The sequence below is a fragment of the Mixophyes fleayi genome, chromosome 3 (genome assembly GCF_038048845.1).
Source record: "Mixophyes fleayi isolate aMixFle1 chromosome 3, aMixFle1.hap1, whole genome shotgun sequence".
In the NCBI taxonomy this organism is placed as follows: Eukaryota; Metazoa; Chordata; class Amphibia; order Anura; family Limnodynastidae; genus Mixophyes; species Mixophyes fleayi.
The window spans coordinates 314965388-314982556 of NC_134404.1; the positions used below are offsets into that span (position 1 = coordinate 314965388).

Here is a 17169-nt window from a genome sequence, read left to right on the forward strand (position 1 = left end):
TTATTATTTTTCCAGAGGGTCTTGCTCCTCTATAAAATGATGATATAAAGAGGTTTGTGATGAGAGGTGTAGGAGGTGTCATCGTTTCCAATGTAGAAAACTAACATCACTATGGTTCCCAGCAGTTACAGGATTCTGTGATATCCTGGTTCCTCTGTTGGTGGCACTTACAGTAGCGAGTCACCCAAAATTCAGTGGGACACAACTGTACTGCCTGGTGTGTGAGGAACCAACCAGCAGGATGTACAGTTTCATTGTGTTGCATGAAAGGTTTAAGCACCAACTTAAAAGGGGTTGTTATATATCATCATCATCACCATTTATTTATATAGCGCCACTAATTCCACAGCGCTGTACAGAGAGCTCATTCACATCAGTCCCTGCCCCATTGGAGCTTCCAGTCTAAATTCCCTAACATATACACACAGGCAGAGTGAGAGACAGACTAGGGTCAATTTTGATAGCGGCCAATTAACCTACCAGTATGATTTTGGAGAGTGGAAGGAAACCGGAGCACCTGGAGGAAACCCACGCAAACACGGGGAGAACATACAAACTCCTCACAGATAAGGCCATGGTCGGGAATTGAACTCATGACCCTAGTGCTGTAAGGCAGAAGTGCTAACCACTAAGCCACCATGCCTCCCCCTATATACAAACGAAAATGGCATAAAAGTGGCTTAAAAAGTTATTTTAGGTTGAAATCATGTTTTCTAAAATTTCACACAATGTCATTTTTAAAATCTAAAAGTTGAAATGTGTGCAAATGATGCAAGATGGCATTGGTAAAATGCCAACATCTGTGCTTGTGTACTTAAATAAAAACTATATATAATCCAAAAAACAATAGTTCATAGTTTTAATGTGAGATTCACAATAAGATGCTCTTATTAAATAGATTTTATTTTTTTCAACTTCTAATCTGCCAATTGGGAGGAAAAACTCTTTTAATGAACAGCTTTTTTGTTTAATAAATAGCAATTTTTTTTAAAGAAATTGTATTTTGGATTCAAGTTGCCTTAATGTCATCTATGACAAAGATTCTATCAAACACCATTAATGAAGTGCCTTAGATTGTACGCTCCTCTGAGCAGGGCCATCTCCTCCTGTTTCCACCACTTCTAACTCTGCTCTCCAGCTACTTAGCCCTCCTCCTCAAAGGTCCTCCACCCCACATCCACTTTCGCTCCCTCCTCCCCCTGGGGGTCTCCCTGTCTTCCACGCCCCCCTTCTTGGGCCCCGTCATTTTCGGATCCTCCCTCCCCCTTTCCCGCCCTCTCTAGCTGTGCATTGAGCGTACTGAGTTGCTGTGTTTACTGTACTGTGCTGTCTCCCATTGTATTGTGATTTTGTTTGTCTCTGTACGGCGCTGCGGATGCCTTGTAGCGCCTTATAAATAAATATTAATAATAATAATAATGAAGTGGCCCAAGCTAAAAGTAAAATCCACTAATAACACAATTTTTATACAATATGGTGTAATAGTTGCACCAACAAAATCATTGCAGCTTTTTATTGTCCGTTTTTACCTGTCATCGCTGCAGGTTAATCCCCCAAAATGGCTCTTGTTAGGTTTTCTTAATTGTCTGTTGTCTTTACTCTCTTTCCATTAGTCAAAGCTTATGAAACTGCTGCAGAGACTGCCGTGCTCTGTTGTGCGGAGACTGCATCGAGAGAGATACAAGAAGCCGTCTTGGCTCACCCCCGTGCCTGACAGCCACAAGCTCAGTGACCAGGATGTGACAGACTTTGTGGACAGTATAATGCAGCCTGTCCTCCTGGCAATGTTCAGTAAAACCGGAAGCCTGGAGGCAGCGCAAGCTCTGCAGAATCTTGCACTAATGCGCCCGGAGCTGGTCATTCCCCCAGTACTTGAAAGGTAACTAGGTCACTGTCATTTATGCAGTGAAGTCTGTCCATTGTCTTTACCTTTTCTCTGGTGTCTTTTTGCTCACAATAATTTTTGCTTCACCGTAATTATGTGCATATAAAACCAACACTAGTTTTCTTTTATTTTTCTCTCTTTAAGAGGCACATTCATAATTTTACAAGTTTGTGTATGCTTATTTCATATTTTCTTATTTCTATATTATCCTGTATTAAAAAAAAGCGCCAACATATTACATACACGCTCACTGCTGTATACAGTGCCAGGGCACATGTTTTTCATGTTTACAGAAGTTGTAGTTAAATGCTTGTGTGTGCCAGCCTGCAGTGGTTATTATAAATGTTTTCTCTTTCTGTCTACCTTCTGTGCTTTTCAGCCTTGTTTTTATATTGGCCGGGGATGCAGCACAATGCTGCTCTCTAGTTACAACGGTCTCCATAGAGTGTAACAGAGCTGTACTGTATCACTCAAGTCTTGTGAAGGTGGACAACCTCGTTAATGAAAGGCCTGATGCATAATTACCACGAAGGCTAGAATAAAACAGAGGGTGGTGGGGAGACAGTGGGACATTGGCCTGGTAACTGCTAAAAAGCCCTGTAACACTTTGGTGAGAACTTATACTCTCTGAGTTACAGGTCCTCTTACAGTTACCTCTATAAAAGTTATCAGAAATGTCCCCTAGTATTGACCCAAAGCATTACATGAGCTGGAAGGGGACTATGGAAAGTGGATGGGTAGTTCAAAAATCCCTTTACTCTGAGATCGGGGTTGACGAATCATTTCAACTTGTAGTAAGACCAGTGAAAAGCAAAAACAAATGCTCTTTTACTTGAAAGCTCCTACATAGATCCTTTCACTGTGCCTGGTCTAAAAACACAAAGTGAATAAATAAAAATAATGGCGTTAGCACACCAGTGTTGCCTTTTTCATGTTCCGTTCTCCTACATTGAGTTTAATCATGTCTGCTTGCTTCCACAATATTTAGAACGTATCCAGCTTTGGAAACACTAACTGAGCCTCACCAGCTTACAGCAACGCTAAGTTGTGTGATTGGGGTGGCACGCAGCCTGGTCGCTGGTGGCAGGTGGTTCCCAGAGGGCCCAACACACATGCTACCTCTTCTGATGAGAGCGCTACCGGGTGTGGATCCCAATGATTTTAGTAAATGCATGGTGCGTACTCTGGATTCTAATGTGGAACTATGGTTGTAGCTCAAGAAAACTGCTTTATATTGATAGACAGCATTACTTTACATTGTTACAGTACTACAACACCACTACAGTAACTTCTTTAATTTGATGTTGTGATGTGTTTAATACCATATATATATATATATATATATATATATATATATATATATATATATATATATATATATATATATATATATATATATATATATATATATATATCTCTATTAACTTCTCATTCTAAATTATTAGATCTATATTTATTCTTGGACTATAAAATAAGTATTGTTTGTTTGACATTCAGTATTTATGTTTCTAAACAGATCACATTCCAATTTATTGCAACATTTTCCACTTTGGTGCCTTTAGTAGATTGCTCATCTGTACTTCAAGAGAGAAATGATCTTTCAGAAGTAAGTGATATGTGTCTGAATTTACCTACTACATTATGTAGTAAATGATGTTTCAAATTTGAATTTCTGATACTTTATTTAAAATGCATTATTCATTGTTTGTATAGTATCATCATATTACGGGTATTTTCCAGAGAATATTAAATCCTTCACATCTGTCCCTGCCCCACTGTTGCTTTACAGTCTAAATTTGCTACCACACAAACACACACAACAGGGTTTGTTTTTGTCAGAAGACAATTTACCTAACCGTATATTTTTGGAAGGTGGGGATGAAACCGGATCACCTGGTGGGAGCTCATACAAACAAGAGGAGAACTTGCAAACTACACACAGATAGTGCCTTGGTCAGGATTGCACCCATTGATATGTTACATGAAATCAGCTGCCTGAGGATAAACTATAATGGCCACAAATATTACTAAGGAACTTCTTTTGCCAATTTCGGAGGTTTTAAAGTGTGCGTCTGGGCACAAATGAATCTGCTGTTCCAATCTTGCCAGCAATTAGTCTTCAGGACTGAATCCATCTGTGGATTGACGGGAGTCTTTCCTACTCAAAGTGGTCACTCCTACAAGGGGGGCTGATTTTAATTGACAGAGCCAAGCAGCTATTATGTCTCCCTAACACCACAGGAGCAGACTTCTTTAACCAATACATTGGGAAAACTTCACAATTATTGAATCCTTTCAGAGGAGATGAACAATATTGATACTTATAAATTGTGCCAGGAATCCTACTTTAATAGGCCGGCATACTTATGTTTTGTCAGGTGGAGCGGGAGCTGTGTTCAGCTAGTGCAGAGTTTGAAGACTTTGTGCTCCAGTTTATGGACAGGTAAGAAGATTATGTGCCGAACAAAAGATTGTTCAGATACATTAAAAAAAGCTGCAATACTGTGAGTTTGTATATATACACATACATGTTTTTCACCGGCCTTTTCTGTATTGTCAGGTGTTTTGCACTGATTGAAAGCAGTGCTCTGGAACAAACACGAGAAGAGACAGAGACCGAGAAGATGACTCATTTAGAGAGTCTGGTGGAACTGGGCCTGTCGTCAACATTCAGTACAATCCTCACTCAATGCTCCAAAGAGATATTCAAGGTGGAATTACTAATTCACTTATCATATTCATATTCCCAATGTGTTGAGATCAAATACAAGCTCTAGAACTGTCCCATGTGCAGAAAGAATCAAAGCTTTTACGTCTTTTGTCTTTGTGTAAATTCAAACAAATGGCAAAAAGGGGAGCACTTTGCCTTTTACTAAGCACTATTTCTTGGTGAAGGCTTTTCATCCAGAGATATTTGGTTCTGTGACCACTGGTCCTCAATTGGCTGGGAGCCGTGGCATCTTGTTTCATTCAATAAGCTACTTGCTGTCCAATGGAGGGCTTTTCATCACACTGTACTTCCAGTTCTTTATTGATTTTCGCTTCTTATTAGTAAATATGAAATAAATTACCCTGGTACATGCTTGTGTTACATTCTCAAACAATAGATGTATAATTTAGACACTTTCCTACCCCTCTTTCTTGTGTAAATGTCACAGGTGGGTCAGATAATAACCACAAAAATATAATCTGTTTGCCTGTATTGTGTTTGTGGCAGCATGTACTTACAGCTGACTGATCTGTCACAACTTATCACAGTATGGTATGCCTTTCACTGCAATAAACCCTGCTCCATCTGTGTGACATCGTTCTGGCCTCCCCATGAAAACCCTAGACATCAAGTTTCTAATACATATTGCTGTTTTTATTCTACCTCATTAGTGCATTCGGTTTGTATACTTTGTATAATTTGTTATTTGAATGCTCTGTTGTTTTGCAGGTTGCCCTGGAGAAGGTCTTTAACTTTGCTGTGTCCAACATATTTGAGACGCGGGTTTCTGGCAGAATGGTGGCAGATCTCTGCCGTGCTGCCGTCAAGGTGCGAATGTTTTCTGTTTTTAAAGAGATTAAAACAGGGACTTTGGCTAAATACTACTATATAAAGATGTATGCGCACATTATAGTTTGTCTAATCAAGGCACCATATACTAATGAGTCTGCAGTATAGTTACTTTCCCTGAGCCACCCAAGGTGTCCCTTGTTTTGTTCAGTTGTATAATATGTGCCTGTTTTGGGTCTGTTTTACTAAATATAATACCAAAAGAATGTTCTATTTCCTGCTAGGTGAAATTGCCAGCAAGCTGCTTCTATTTTTAAGATAATGTTTGTATGCAGAGGGGAATTTTTTGTTATTATGCTGAGATTACAAATACTGGAGCAGTTTGTGGTTTTAATATGGTAGAAAATGTTCTCTTTGAAGAGTTCTCTGTTCATGTAGGCCAATGGCGGATCCAGGGGGGAAGGGGGGGTGATCGGGCGATTCCCCCCCCCCCCCCCCCCCCCCCCCCCCAGCCTTCACAAGCATACCTTTTAAACTGTGGCTAAGATGCCGATCAAAACGGCAGAGGAGACGGGGCCAACCAGGGCCAGCCAATCAGAAAGAAGGAGGGGCATGACTATGCTAAATTGCCCCCCCCCCCTCCCCCACACACACAGCCTAAAAATAAATTCTAGGTCCACCCCTGATGTAGGCCCAGTGACAGACATGTCCAGTATACCTTACAACATTCCTGTTTTGTTTCAAAACTGCTGAAGTTCAGTTAATGTAATCTCTAGTTGTAGTCTGATAGGGAAGAGGAAGGTGTCCTGGTTTTTGTCATATTTTACAAAAAGCCTGTATGTGCCAAAATCTTTCTCAGTATTGTACTTGGCCAAATATCTCAATTCTCTCTAGACCATTCCCATATATAGATGAGATTTGTAATATTTATCATACTGGCTACAAAATTCACTAGAAGTATCCCTGTTGGACGTTAGAGGTAGATAGGATGATGCCTGAGATCTTCTACTGATCAACTCTGTATTACAATGCTGTATGTTTAATTTAATTGTATTTTTTTATGAACACAATATTTTCAGTGTTGCCCTGTGGAGTCTTTGAAGCTGTTTCTGCCTCACTGCTGCAGTGTTATAACTCATCTCACTAGTAGTAAGTTCAAAATGTTTCTACATTGTTTTCAAATCTCTGTTGTAACATTATCATTGTGTGTCTTGGGCAAAACAAGTTACATTATAGGCAGTAACACGTTGGTGCTCCTCTAGAATGGAATATTATTTTAAATATTAATCCCTTTCCCTTAAAAAAAAAAATACCTTCATTAATTGATTCAAGTTTGGCCTTGAGAGGTCTTCAATTAAGATCCCTTTATGGGTTATCAGTTTTAAATTCAGCTGGTCCTAATAATTACTGGGGTGACGTATGAGCCTTGCAATTGGAAAGACCCCTGGAAATGTGGCCGGTTTGAATCTCTCCCAATGTTTGTATGGTCATCAGCCAATCAGAAAATAGGAACTGCCCCTTTTATGTTGTACTTCGGTCATTGGGCTAGATTGCCAATCAATCTGAGCTGATCTATGTGCATGTACATCTTAAGGCAGTCGTATGTTTATTAATCACACTTTCCTAACATAGGGTAGGAGATAATCTACATTCTAGAATGGAAGTTGGGGCACACTAGCTCTCCTAACAAGTCAAAGTGTAAAACCTTCTAAAGTTGAAAAGTGGAGGTGTTGCCCAAAGCAACCAGTCCGATTCTGGTTATTTTCCTTGTCGAAAATGACAGCTAAAATCTGATTGGGTGCTATGGGCAAAACATCCACTTTTCCTTTTTAGAAGGTTTCATTCATCTACCCCAAAAGCTCTGTCTTTCCGTCCCATGTTACTGTATAATAGCCTTTGTTTTTATTGGTCTATTTATTTTTGTTTTCCTGTATCCAGTGGTGAATCCAAAGGGGGGCATCACAGTACATACAGTCAAGTCCATAAATATTGGGACATCGACACAATTCTCATATTTTGGGCTCTATACACCACCACAATGGATTTGAAATGAAACTAACAAGATGTGCTTTAACTGCAGACTTTCAGCTTTAATTTGAGGGAATTTACATCCAAATCAGGTGAAAAGTGTAGGAATTACAACGGTTTCTATATGTGCCCAGCTGCTCCGATTATGCTTTAAACACCATAAAAATGTATCATCCACTGCTTGTTTTCCAGCCGCGATGGCTGAACAGAGCGAAGGAGGGGGTGACCAATCAGATTTAAGGAAAGGCAAGGCTCTGCTAAATCGCCCCTCCAAAAAAAGTCTAGGTCTGCCCCTGCCTGTAACATACACTGCAAATGGTCGCATGAAGAAATCCATTTTCATTTCAGATGTTGAGGTGCCTTACATTTTCCTGCATCGTAGGTTATCATGAAGATATTTATGTAGATTGCAGTTGAAGGATGAGCCCGCCTTATGTGGGGTTTTCATACTTCACTGAATTAGACCCAAAGGACCATTGTTTTGTTTGTTAGTGAATCCCCTACCTAGCTACTATAGCTAGTTTTGGTGGCTACACTATACCAAAGATTATATTTCGTGGTTACCTGAGCTGTGCCCACTAAGCATATAACTGCCACACAGCTGTGTAACCTACATAATGTTATGGCGTTTCCAGTTCACAGAAGGAAGTTATTCATGATCTGCGCTCGAAACCTCATGATTTTGGATGTTCAATGTAAATGAGAAGCACCATTAGATTCACTCTGGTAGAGGGAATCTAACAGAATACAGAAGATAGATAGGGATTATAAAATGAAAAATGGCCCATTGGGAACGAATTAAGCTAAATATTAGTCCACGAACGGTAAACTTGGCATTCAAAAGGTGGGATTTCAGGGAATTTTATTTCTGTTGAAATGGGTGCTGGCACCCAATAAGCAGTGTTCCTTATTTGTAAATATTGCACCTGCTGTAATATATTACCTCTTCTCCAGGGCTCCTCATGTTCAGTACTCAAAGCAACCAACAGGCATATGTAAGATCCAGCCTCTGTTTATTTACTGTATGGGAGGCATTGGGTAACCAACTGCTTGTTGCTTGCTCTGAAGGACTGATCTCAGCACTGCACTAGCTCCACTTATAATGCCAGCAGAATGCAATGCCTCATTTTAGTGGCCTAAGATGTTGTTAGGATAAATTGCATTGTCCACCCAAAAGGGATAGGTAAAGACAAGGTGAAAGTGATTCAGGTCTTTTAACTGAATAAAAAAAGTCATATTACATGTTCAATGCATTGTTCTTTTAGTGATTTATTTAGTATCAGTACTTCCTGAACGCCTGCAGGTGTCGCTGTTACTACCTAATAATGAAAGGTTCTGTTGCTCACAGAAAGCTTCCCTTACACTTGGTATCTTCAAGAAACGGGTGAAAAGGGGCTGGCTACACAAAAATGGTTATGGGCTAACATCTATGATGTGTAAACTGTCAAACTGCATCAGCTGAACAATGCAGTCAATTTCACAACCTCTGCAGTGACTAAATAATGAATCCAGTACCTTATGTGTGCACATATATAATCATGCAATACATACTCTCGACCTTGAAACACACTGCACTGTTCACCTTTCTCTTCCTCTTCCGTAATGAATGTTTATTCCTTTTTATTGTGATGACTCAAATTCTCTCCCTTCACCACGCTCGTTGGATAGACCTAAACAGATATGTAAATAATGTAGGAGGAGATTAAAAAGCCAAATTTATCAAATATGAACAGTACACTTGTTCTACCTCTTATGACCATCAGATCGTTTTTTGTCCTTATGGATATTACTAGCATCTTGCATGACTGTTGTGGGGTGTGTGCATTTGTTAAATAGACCTGAGTATGAAGCATTTCTCCCCCAGCAATAGGGATAACACTTGTGGTCTAGTCTTCCTTCTGGGAAGCAGGGTAATACATCTGGCCTCTGACACCTACTAAACCCGTCTGACGGAGTCTTCATCTTATAAAAAAAAAAAATTGTTAGGATGGCCGAGCGGTCTAACTCAACTTGGCCATACTCAAGAGTAATGTCTTCCTCTTCATCTTATTAAAAAAATTAATGTCCATTTTGGTGTGTGGCACGAACTAGACTGCTAACCTACACTCTCATCCTGCTTAAGGATCTTCTGCAGAATATATGTTAACGTACAGTCCTGTTTTCTACACTTAATCACAATATCGCATCCTATGAAAATGATCGCCAGGACACCAAAAGAAGGGTGGTCTTTTATTGTCTATATACCTGTTCTGCTTGCTTTCGTGAGAGTGCAGATTTGCCAGAACACATCCTTCAAAGACCTTCATCGGTACTGAATGTGTTGGCAAGTTTATCTGACCCCTTTCCGGGAATGGGAAGAAGTTCGGTCAACAGGCGGCTTTTGATTTTAGTTGAACTCATAGGCAAGGAGGGTTATTGTGATAGTGTGACTAGTTATAGTGCCCTGCATCATTTAAGGGAGACTATACCTCAAAAATATGTGTTTAAGAGAATAAAAAAAATCTAGTGGTAAGTAAATAAAATGACATTCTTGGTGAATCTGTCTGTTTTACATACAATAAAGTTTATATTTTAAGCTGTTAAAAATAAAATAAGGCTTAAATAGTATATATATCGTTGTCCAACGCTGCCAGAAATGTTTCATAACTCTATTTACTTAGATGACGATGTCCTCCATGAGGAAGAACTGGATAAAGAGCTTCTCTGGAACCTACAGCTCCTTTCTGAGGTATTGTTACTGAATATACCTGTAAATAAGATGTGATATCTGGGCACTGGGCATGGTGAATATTCATTATCTACCCAGCTCTCACACCGTCATATACCTCAGTGACATCTGTCAGTGAGCAGATCTCAGAACAGAAGACAACTCTTCTGTGGATCAGTAACACACTGAGCAAATGTTAGTCCTGTTGCTTCAAAGCTACAACGTGTGATTGTATTCTCAAGGGATTTTTAATAGGAGGTTGTGTGTTTTAAGGATTAGTGCTAATTTTGGGGATGGAACCAATTGAGGGTTAGTTTTGGAATGCTGTGCACACAGAAGCAGGTACGACATTGCTGGTACCATAGTGATACGTCATCTAGTTCCTAACTTCATCCACAGCTATTTATTAATATGATGGATCGGTAATCCCGGCACTTTGTAAACTATTGTGTTTCTCGCTACTCGCTGAAGTGAGTTTTTGTAGTGCACATTTTTATAAAGAAACTCCAGTAACATGTTTGTGTTCTCTCTCTATCTATAATGTGTGTGTGTTCGTGTCTTATTCCTTGTGCTAGATAACCAGAGTGGATGGGGCGAAATTGCTTCCCTATAAAGACCAGCTTGTAAAGATTCTCCAGCGGACCCTGCACTTCACTTGTAAACAGGGTTATACTTTGTCCTGTAACCTGCTGCACCACCTGCTGCGTTCCAGCACTCTCATCTACCCCACAGAGTACTGCAGTGTGCCGGGCGGCTTTAATAAGCCGCTATCTGAATATTTCCCAATCAAGGTATGTTTTTGGGGTTTTTTTTGTGTCTGTAGGATCAAAATATGTTTTGAGGTTTTCTTTTGTTAAAATACCACTGTGTTGTTGTTTTAATGTTAGAAAATTTAAAATTCAGTCTGAGTTCTCAGTACTGCCTTGCAAATAACAAGTGTAAAAGCTTAAAGATTATATCAGGTATCAGATGGGGACTACCTGCACCCACTTTCCCTTGAAGGCTTTTAGGAAGCCTTTATTCACAGAGGGGTGTCCAATAGGCAGCACAACTCTCTGTCTTCCAGTTGAAGTGTGTCAACACCAGGCAATCACAAAACCATACTGAAGGGGTTCATCGCTGACAGCCGTGCCATGTGGTTTGTCCACGGATGTCTTGATTGGCAATGAACCCTGTAGCAGGGAAATAATCTCTATTTAAATTTTCTTGTAATTGGAAGTTTGTTCTGTTGCCCAAGCTTGGTAAGGTATTGAATGAGTTTAATTGTCTTGCAAGGACTGGGGTAAGGCTGGAGATCTGTGGAACCTGAGCATCAAGTGGCACGTTCCTTCAGCCGAGGAGATTGCATTTGCTTACTACCTGCTGGACAACTTTCTGCGCCCAGAGCTGGATAAGTTGTATCGTTACGGAAGTGGAGAACTTGAGATGTCAAGGTATGTTACTGTCTGTCTAATCAAACCTTCTCATTTATAGCCCTTTTTGAGATCCAGGGTAAATTGCATGGGATGCTTAGCAGTAAAAAAAAAAAAGACTTGTTTTTTTTAGCTACAAAATATAATTACCTAGCTCAAGTTAAGCCAGAGAGCGATTAGATGTGGTCAGTGTTTCATTCAAACGTTGTGTGCAACAATGTACAGTTTTATAATTTGACCAATGCTTGTCTGTTAAATTGGCAATTTAAAATTCTCTTGGCAGATTGTGTAATACACAACAAAATCATAACCTTTGGAAGCCTATTGTTTTGTGTGGATACAGCTTGCTCAATTATTTTTATTTTATTTTTTTTAGCTGGTTTTTTTTACATTTTCTATCGCTGCTTCTTTCCCAGTATCATAGCATTTTACTGTCCACTGTGCTACAAACAGCTATTTTATTGGTAGTTATCATTTACTGGAACTGTTGTCTTTGTCTCGGGTAGCCTGAGCCAGACTATATGAATAAATGGAGCAAAAGAAATATAGTGAGACTTTGCGGCTAGTAGGAATACATGTAACCACACAGACATTATTTCCAAACCAATACTACAGAGTAACAAGATTAACTTGACAGCAAGAGGATGATTTCTATTTAAATACTTAAATTTGTTTTATTCTTGATGATTTACTTTTACGGCAATGATGGTGGATTCACAGACTCCGAAGTAGAGATCCCTCCTCCCCTAACCTAACTCTGCGTGGGATAACGGCTGTCATCACATGTGACATACACCATGCAGACTTGCTGTAACCATAAAGTCACAGTACAGATGGTGGACTCGCATAGTGGCAAATAGCTTTTAATATCTCCAGCGTGTAATATATACTTTGATAGAGAGGGGAAAAATGGTGATGGAATATGATGAGCTCAAATAGCAAGGGGCCGTGGTGTGTAATATTAGTTGTTTGTTATAATGGGTGAGGAAATATTCTGTACAGCAATACAAAGTCAGGATAAGACTTAACAGTGGATTTTATATATGTAAGTGTCAGTGTTTGTTTACTTATCCTTTATTCCTTTGTGATTATTTACTATGAAGACTTTTTGTAAATTGGATGCAAAGTCTGTGATTATGGATGGTCATACATCAGTTCAGTGACATGGCCCAAAAATTACTTTTTAAAGTAGATAAGAACCCAAATTTGTTTGATACTGAAATGGATAATATTTATATTCTTCTTTATAAGGGATGACGTTCAGCAGTGTCTCACCATTGTACACAACTGTCTCACGGGCTCAGGGAATCTTCTACCTTCTCTACGAGGGGAGAGAGTAACTCATCTGTGAGTATATCTGTCAAGTTACTTCTTTTGTGTTGCGAGTTCAATTTAACATACAATGGTGAATATATTGATCTAGACCAAAAATTATAGAAACTCTATTAGTATTTATTTTATATTTGTCTTATATAAATATTAAGTTATGGCTGGTTCAAAAATATTCTTGTTCTAGGACTTTATCTACTTTCTGTGTTGGTTGTAGTATGTCGTCTTTTAGAACTCACCTTTCAGTTGCCATGAATTGTCCTGTTTTTTCCCTATTTAACCAGTACAAAAAGAGAAAAAATACCAAATGCACTGGTTAATTATATTATATACTATACAGTAGATTAGAACCCTCAACCGTTGTTTCCTTATTATACCAGTATTACATTAATATTGATATGTTCTGGGGGTAACTAGCTAACAAACATACTTTTTATACAAAGAAAATGTGGTTATTGTAACGTTGTGCACAAGGGAATAATCTTAAAAAAAAAAAAAATCTGTATTTGTTGATCTGCTCTATAACCATGTTCAGTGTGATCATCCCAATTAAAAGCCCTCCCTATAAGAATTATAGCAAGATAGAAAAATGCGAGTAAGATTTATAGTCCATGTAGTGCCCCTATCTCATCAATAACGATTACCTCTAGGAAAAATTAAGAGAAAATATATAATTTACAAGGGGTAATTTGAACACTGGTTGAACGTGTAACCTGTATGGAAATAAAGTATCAATCAATCAAGCTATTGTGAGTTATATGTTAATGCATGGGTTTAACATCCTTTATTTATCATTTTAAAAGGGGTAAATACATTCCTGAAATTGCACAGTTATAGTAAGTTAGAATGAAGAATGATTTCAAAAACACTAATCCTGAACAACACTAAGGAAATGCTTACTTTTGAGAAACACTAATTTTTAAAAGTAGCTAAGCAGATGGCCTGTAAGGTTAAAGTGAACAGCTCTGGATTGAAATATACCCAGAAAAAAATAGGAAATTCATCATGAGGTAACCATATAATTTGTAGAGATACTATTGCTCAATATAAAGATACAATTACTTTGTGTGTGTGTTAGGGAATTTAGACTGTAAGCTTCAATGCGGCAGGGACTGTGTGGGATTGTGTACGTTTGACCTATTACCATAATTCTGACAGTTAGTTAGTATACCTACATAAAAACTCCCTTAACTATATGGGCCACAAGACATAAAAATAGACAGATAACATCGCCGACGGTGTTCACATAAATTCCGAAGACAGAAAATCACCACCGTGGATATTGACGTCCCTTCAAATGGCGACCGTAACAATGATGGTTTTAAAGCGACCATGCCGGGTCCCGCTGCCTAACCCTTAGATTAGATGATACAGGAGGCAGGAGCCAGCATTGCCGCTTTAAAACCATTAATGTTACGGTCGCTATTCTAAATGACGTTGATATCCATGGTCGCCATATTCTGCCTTTGGAATTTATGTAAACGGTGTCTGTGATGTCTGTCTGTTTGAGCGAGAAGACAAATATAGACTGACTTTCATATAGCATAGTTGACGTCCGGGAGCTGCCGGGGCGAGGTGGGAGTGCGGGGCGTGGGGGCTCCGAAAATCGTGACATTTTGGACCCGTGACGTAATGACGCAAACAGTGTCATTTTACAGTGGAGGTGGGGGGGCAAATAAATTACGCCATTTTGGGCCTAATTCTGCCCACTTCACTAAGACTGCCTTATACTCCCGGGAGTTCGAGAGACCTACCTGGAATCTGGGAGTCTCCCGGACGTTGGCAAGTATGCCATATAGTCATTGGAATTTTTATGTAGGTATTCTAACTGTCGGAATTATGGTAATGGGTAAAACGACTACCACCGCTGATGTGAGTAAATTCTCTATCCAGAGCTGTGGAATTAGTGGCGCTATATAAATGGCTAATGATAATGACTCCCTAAAATATATGTGCTGCAATATTGGGAAATGCTTGTTAAGGTGAAAAAAGCACTGTTAATCTAATGTGGTAACTTTATACAGCAACCTGACTGCAATTACAGTTCTGCAAAGATTCTACTACTTTGTGCATAAACACCATAATGGCAAATACACTTGTTATAACTTTGGAAAAGCTCTTTTGAAACTAAAAGCCACAAATAATCCTGTGTGGGAACTACAGATAAACAACTTGGTTAGGTTAACCTAACATATCTCTTATATAACATAAGAGTGCAGTTATCAATAATATACATAGCTTGTGCTATTATAAATACTACTGTCAGTGATACTCAAGTTAATGGACTATTGTATACCATTGAGAGCTAATTTACCCACATTGGGACTGCATAATGGGATAATTCTTATGGTTAGGATAAAATATTTTAATAATATGGGTAGTGAAAGGAATATATATTTAATATAGTAAATTGAAACAACGTGATATTTTTATACTGTATTTTTCCTAATAACTTTCATTTTTCTGTCTTCTACACATTTTTTGCTCTCACTGATTACGTATTTAGAACATATGAATAAATACAGAATTTTTAAAATGATTCCCCTGTGCACCACATTAAAATAGTCACAATGTTTCCCATGATCTCCTCCCATAACCACCTGTCAATTTGAATGAGGTGTGATCATTTTCTCCCAACACAATAGTTTAAGGACATGGCTTTATGGCAAAGTGTTATGTGTGATATCATTAGGGATGGGGTGTGATATCATTGAAGCTGCTGTACCCAGGTCTGTAAAGGAATGTAGATATGACAACCAGCCAGTAGGGGCAGCACACCCAACCACTTGCTTTGCAGAGTTATAATGGTTACAAATATATTGGCATTTCACTGGTTAAGCAATATTAATCAAGGAGGATATTTGAGGTTACTCTCCCTGTAATATCAGACATTATGTTGTAACAATTTGGTAATTGTCCAGCAGCTTCAGATTTTGCAGATTGAGATTTCAGAGCTGGTATATGAACTCAATATAAATTGGCATCTGTATGTATTGTATGTTTCTTTTCTATTGCTCTGAACCTGCATGAAGTGGGAGACAAATCTAAGTAAGGGCTTAGAGAGACGATCTTTGTTTGTTTTGATGGCTGCACAGTATAGTTTGGTTATTTAAATTGTCCAGCCATTGTACACAGTTGGTACCAAACAGTAGCTGTTCACAATCAAAAATCCGTTTTGATTGGCTGGCTGGTTGGGTCAGGTGGGAAACCGATTTGAGCAGTGTCCCTGAGCACCCCTTGCAGTGCGTATATTTTAAACGTTGCTATCTAACCCCAAATTTTAAAGGCACATTTCTACTATTGGATATTGTGAGTTTGTCTATAAACATCAGGTATTTGTCACAAAATGTTGAAAATAAATAAGTATTGTAAATGTAGATTTTTCCCGGGAGCATACGATATGGTGTCTACAGTACACCAATACTATTATGTTTGCAGGAGTCATTTAAGATCACAAAGGTAGCACATTGTTTCTTTGCAGCTCCTCAGCCTTGGGTTCAATTCCAATCTTTGTGGAGTTTGTATGTTCTCTGTTCTCCCCTGCCTTTGTGGCTTTCCTCCGTGTGCTCCAGTTTTCTCACACTCTCTCGAAAATCGTACTGGTAGGTTAATTGCCTTCCTATGAAATTGACCTTGGTGTGAGTGTGTATCTATGGTAGGGAAATTGGATTTCTCTACTACACTGGGGCAGGGGCTGCTGTGACTTAATAAATTCTCTCTACAGTGCATTATATATACCATAGCTGTATAAATAAATGCTAATACAATGATTAAAAATGCATTTGCTGCAGTGTTTGAGTCTCTGCTTTGAAATGTCAGCTATTTCCTAAGCAGGGTTAGTTATGAAAATGTTAATTTTGGTATTAATACAACACACAGCAAGTTCATGCTCTCAGGGTCCACAGCAAATCCAATTTTTCCTATTCCACCCCATACCTGAAGCAGATGAGATTACAGCCAGCATCACCATACTCTCTGTAATTCTATAAAGGCTAGTTGTGATTTTATTTATATGTATCCATTTATCTTAATGGGATCTTAATATAAATTTGGAAAGTATGGAACGATCGTTTGCATTTTATTTCTGCAGGGTTACAAGCATGGTGTCTTTGGATGAGACAAAACTCTTTACTGGTATAGACCATGGTGAGATCACTTTCATTAATACTATTGTCTCTTTCCCGTAAATTTGAATATACAAAATGAATGGATGTTATGTTAGGAGATCACATATAAGTGTGCTTAGGATTCCAAGTTTCTGTTTTCGTTTGTTTTTCCTGGTTAGTATCTCCAGCTTCCTATCTTGCTG

At 38.7% G+C, this 17169-nt stretch overlaps 1 protein-coding gene across 1 annotated transcript in view; it reads left to right on the top strand.

The window, feature by feature from the left end:
* PSME4 (proteasome activator subunit 4) overlaps positions 1-17169 on the top strand; it is a 99544-nt gene that overhangs the window by 42511 nt on the left and 39864 nt on the right. Inside the window, exons 10-21 of the mRNA XM_075204051.1 lie at positions 1614-1879; positions 2874-3060; positions 3402-3491; positions 4264-4328; positions 4446-4596; positions 5325-5423; positions 6464-6533; positions 10073-10140; positions 10695-10910; positions 11395-11552; positions 12783-12878; positions 16951-17006. Coding sequence (XP_075060152.1) covers positions 1614-1879; positions 2874-3060; positions 3402-3491; positions 4264-4328; positions 4446-4596; positions 5325-5423; positions 6464-6533; positions 10073-10140; positions 10695-10910; positions 11395-11552; positions 12783-12878; positions 16951-17006 — 1522 coding nt within the window. The remainder of the gene's footprint in view (positions 1-1613; positions 1880-2873; positions 3061-3401; positions 3492-4263; positions 4329-4445; positions 4597-5324; positions 5424-6463; positions 6534-10072; positions 10141-10694; positions 10911-11394; positions 11553-12782; positions 12879-16950; positions 17007-17169) is intronic.